We start from the raw sequence: 3,801 nt of genomic DNA on the forward strand, positions 1-3,801 counted from the left end.
CATGACCTGGACAGCTCACTCTGGTTAGGAAAATAGGGTTGGCAGATGTCCCAGAGGAAGATGAGGACTTTGGGCCCCAGACCTAATTAGCCCTCTTCCCCAAACATCTCTAGCTCAGGGTCCTGCTCCCAATACTTAAAACTCTTTCCCACCACAGTCTAGGTGTGTAGATACCTAGTCAGTCACAGACCCAATCTTCAGTCACATCTTGCCTGCCTTTTGTTGCATTCAAGATTCTAGTCCAGGGGTGGGGACCCTTGGCCTCAAGGCCACCAGTGGCCGCCTAGGTCCTTTTATTAAGGGGATTTGTTCTGTGAAGTTTGGGTCAGGTCAAAGGGCCAAACTTGGGGACCTAGAGGGCCACATGTGGCCTCGAGGCCACAGATTCCCCACCCGTTTTAGTCTTACCTTTTTCCTTTCCTTAAAGTTTTCTCCATCCCCACCCTGACAGCCAGATCCCAAGAAGGTATGTGAAAACCAGCCAAGCCTCAGAAGTAAAGACAAAGTTTAACCAAATAAGGAAATGTGGACACTCCTCAGTCATCCCAAGGGCAGCATAAATAACCAATAAATTCCTTTGTCAGTGAATCCATGGTGTTGCTCTCCAGTTCCCCAACTCCTCATGTAATTAGTTGTCAGGTCCTAAGTGTTTCTATTTCTGCAAAATCTCTACCCCCTCCATAACCACTGTCACCACCCAAGTCTAGGCCTTTATTACCACTGGCCTCCATGGACTCTTACAACCTAACTGGACCCTGTTTCCAGACTGTCATCTAAAGTTAATCCTTCACATCATATGTTAAGTTATAGATGGATTGTTATGTCTTTGGGGAAGGGAGTTCAGAACTTGGAATCAGGAAGATCTGGGTTTTAATCATGCCCCAGATACTTACTAGCCTTGTGACCCTGTTCCAGTCAACTTAATTTCTACCTGCCTAAGTTTCCTCATCTGTAAAAATGGGGATAATAATAACACCTACTTTACAGGGTTGTTGTGAGGATCAAATGAGTTAACGTATGTAAAGTGCTTTTCAAACCTTAAAGCTCCATAAAATGCTAATTATTATACTTATAGAGCTGGAAGGGAACGGAAGTCAGATATTCCTCACTTCCTCTCCAAACCAGAAGACCTTGACAAATAAAAGAGATGAATAGATGCCCTTGAGGAAGATGCTGAGGTTCCAGGTTGAGGCTCCAGGCTCCAACTGCCTTGGTTCAGTCCCTAGTTTGGCAGTTCCAGGTCAGGCTCCTTTTCTTTGCCTACCCCATGATAAAGGGATGTGGCCAGGGACCTACCTGCTGCTAGATTCCCTGCTGGGAAAGCACAAATAGATGTGTTAAGAATGAGCCCAGCCTCAGGAATGACAAGCTTCTTAAACAATATGCTCAGAAATACCTCAGTTCTCCCCGCAGCCAGATTATTAGAGGCTTGTAAAAAGCTTCCCAACCAACAAATACTTGGCAAAAGTGATTCCCCATTGGGCAGCCCAAAATCACAACCTGGCCCTTCAGAGTCTGAAACGGAGGGCTCCAGGGGCTAGCACAAGACGTCTGTGCCAGGCAATTTCAAAATTGCATCCCTCTTGTCCCACTCGTTCATTCATTCAGCAATCTCTTTTTGTGTACAGAGCCCACTGACCTGGTCTTTCCGGACCCTAGAGAGCAGGCTTTCTGGTGTGTTTATGCATGCCTGCCACCCGTCTCTACTAGACAGAAATTTACAGGGCTCTTTGAACAGCATCTTGGAATAGGAGGGGCCCCAAAAGAACACACCCTTTCCCCATGCCAGCGCCTTGCCCCCGCTTGGCTTACCTGCGCGGCGCTGCGAGCAGCGCCAGGATCACGGCTTGCACACTCTCCTTGCGGGGCCGCTCGGGCCAGCCTAGCTGCTTGGGCTTGGGCAGCAGCTGCCGGAAGCTGAGGCATGGGTAGGGCCACGTCTGCACCAGTGCCTGCAGCACCAGCGTTCTGCCATACATGAAGGCGGCCTGGAATAAGGCCGGGTACAGCTCCCGAGGCAGGGAGGCCAGAGCCCGGCACGCCAGAGTCTGGTGTCGGGTCACCTGCACAGCGCACAGGGACAGCAGGGACTGCATTTCTGCGGAACCGACCAGGCACCTCTGCGCAGGCGCGGCTCGGCAGGGCCCTCCGGAAGGGAGTCTACCGGCACGCCTCCACACACCCTACCAAACCCCCTCCCATTCTGCGCAGGCGTGATCGCAAAAGGGACTATGCGCCGGCCTAGGTCCGGAGGCCAAAGGTGGAGAAAGGCGACCGGGCAGGAGTTATGGGAGGCCGGCCCCAGCTTTTATAGGGCCGCTCTCGAAGCCCTGCCCTTCGACCCCGCTCTCAAACTCTTTGCGGGAGTAATCAACAGCAAACTGCCAAAAAGACAGCCAGGAATCTAGGCGGGCGACGATCGCGCAGGATCATGCCGTTTTGGCACCTCATTGGACGGAGACGAGCTGGGGCCGAGAGCTCGCCGAGGATTGGCTGTCAGGTGCCCCATTGTTGCGCCGCCCTTCGTGGTTGGCTGACGTAGGTTCTGGCTGCGAGCCGCCGCCCTGGTTCCTGGGCTGCTGCAGGCCTGTCTGAGGCTGTTTTCTTTCCCCGGGGCTGCGTGTGATGGGCATTCAGTGCCCCATAGAGGGTCACTTCCTCTGTCTGGATCCAGCGCCTTTCTCTGCCCCGTGCACAGCCGGTCAAAGTATTGCGTTTTGCACCGGGCGACTTTCGACTAGTGCATTTCATCACCTTGTCTCAGATCTTCCCTCCCCCTCCTCCAGGCACTGGCTCCTTCCCAGCTGCCCTCCTTAAAAAAGGCTTCATTGGACCCTAACATTCCCGCAAGCCACTCTCTTAAATCGGTCCTCCCTTTCTCAGCCAAATTCATAGAAAGGGGGACCTCTCTTTCCTTTACTGATATTCACCTGATCATTTCTCATTCACTCCAGTGATCTTATTCTTGCTACTGTCAAGAGGTAACAGAGAGGCTCCCACTTAATAAAGAAGACGTGGAAATTGTGTGGTCTCCCCCTGGCATGGTACTACTTGCAAGCAGTAAGCTGGGGGGCTGACTGCTTCCCCCTACCAAGGCATTCCAAGCGGTCAGGGCTTGGTTTTTCGTTTGTTTGTTTTTGCCTTAGGGTGTAATTTACTAAGAAATACACAACATACATAGTATATATTTACATGTATATTCATATGTGTGTATCCATGTATATGCACACTCTGTGTGTGTGTGTGTGTATTTCTGATGTGGGCAAAGGTTAAGGGAGAGGTTATGGAGAACTCACAGGGGGGCAAGCGTTCTCATGGTGGTCCGAAGAAGTGATACCAGGACACTCCCAGTGTCTCCTTTAAGACCTCTGGAATTGATTGTGTGACATGGGAAACACTGGCACAGGACCACCCAGCATGGTATGCCCTCCTGAGAGAAGGTGCTATGCTTTATGAGCAAAGCAGAACTGAAGTAGTTCAAAAGAAACACAAGATGTGCAAATGTAGAGAATCCACCTCAAATGTTCACATAAATTATTTGTGCCTAATCTGTGGTAGAACATGCCCCGCTCCAGCCTGTATTGGTCTGATCAGTCACAGTTGGACACACTGTAACTTGACTGTAACATAGTGATGTCATTTTGGTCTTCTTTGAGAACGAAGGACAACTAACCAATATGTATTTGTATACATATATACACACATATATATTTCTGGTGTGGGTCAAAGGTTAAGGGAGAGGTTTGGATCTCTGTGTAGAAGCCTATATATATATACATATAGGCACACATATATATATAA

At 50.1% G+C, this 3,801-nt stretch overlaps 1 protein-coding gene across 2 annotated transcripts; it reads right to left on the reverse strand.

The window, feature by feature from the left end:
- Positions 1–1,014: 1,014 nt before the first annotated feature.
- LOC114049187 (leucine-rich repeat-containing protein 14-like) lies at positions 1,015–3,090 on the reverse strand. Of its 2 annotated transcripts, none has more exons than XM_027870374.1 (2): positions 1,813–3,090; positions 1,015–1,311 (listed from the first exon to the last, which is right to left on the reverse strand). In XM_027870374.1, exons 1-2 carry the CDS (start codon positions 2,094–2,096, stop codon positions 1,293–1,295), a joined length of 303 nt encoding a protein of 100 aa, XP_027726175.1. In that variant the 5' UTR covers positions 2,097–3,090; the 3' UTR covers positions 1,015–1,292. The 2 variants fall into 2 exon arrangements, with proteins under 2 accessions (XP_027726175.1, XP_027726167.1); XM_027870366.1 differs by having other exon boundaries at positions 1,015–1,314.
- Between the last annotated feature and the right edge of the window lie 711 nt (positions 3,091–3,801).

Source organism: Vombatus ursinus, unplaced genomic scaffold, assembly GCF_900497805.2.
Source record: "Vombatus ursinus unplaced genomic scaffold, bare-nosed wombat genome assembly UNPS02003008.1, whole genome shotgun sequence".
Classification (NCBI taxonomy): Eukaryota; Metazoa; Chordata; class Mammalia; order Diprotodontia; family Vombatidae; genus Vombatus; species Vombatus ursinus.

Bases quoted from the DNA above. Each gene is read 5' to 3' on its own strand.
- LOC114049187 (XM_027870366.1), bottom strand. From the start codon at position 2,096: ATGCAGTCCCTGCTGTCCCTGTGCGCTGTGCAGGTGACCCGACACCAG. The intron at 1,315-1,812 runs GTAAGCCAAGCG...GTGCTTTCCCAG, and splicing joins CTGCTCGCAGCGCCGCGCAG to CAGGGAATCTAGCAGCAGGT.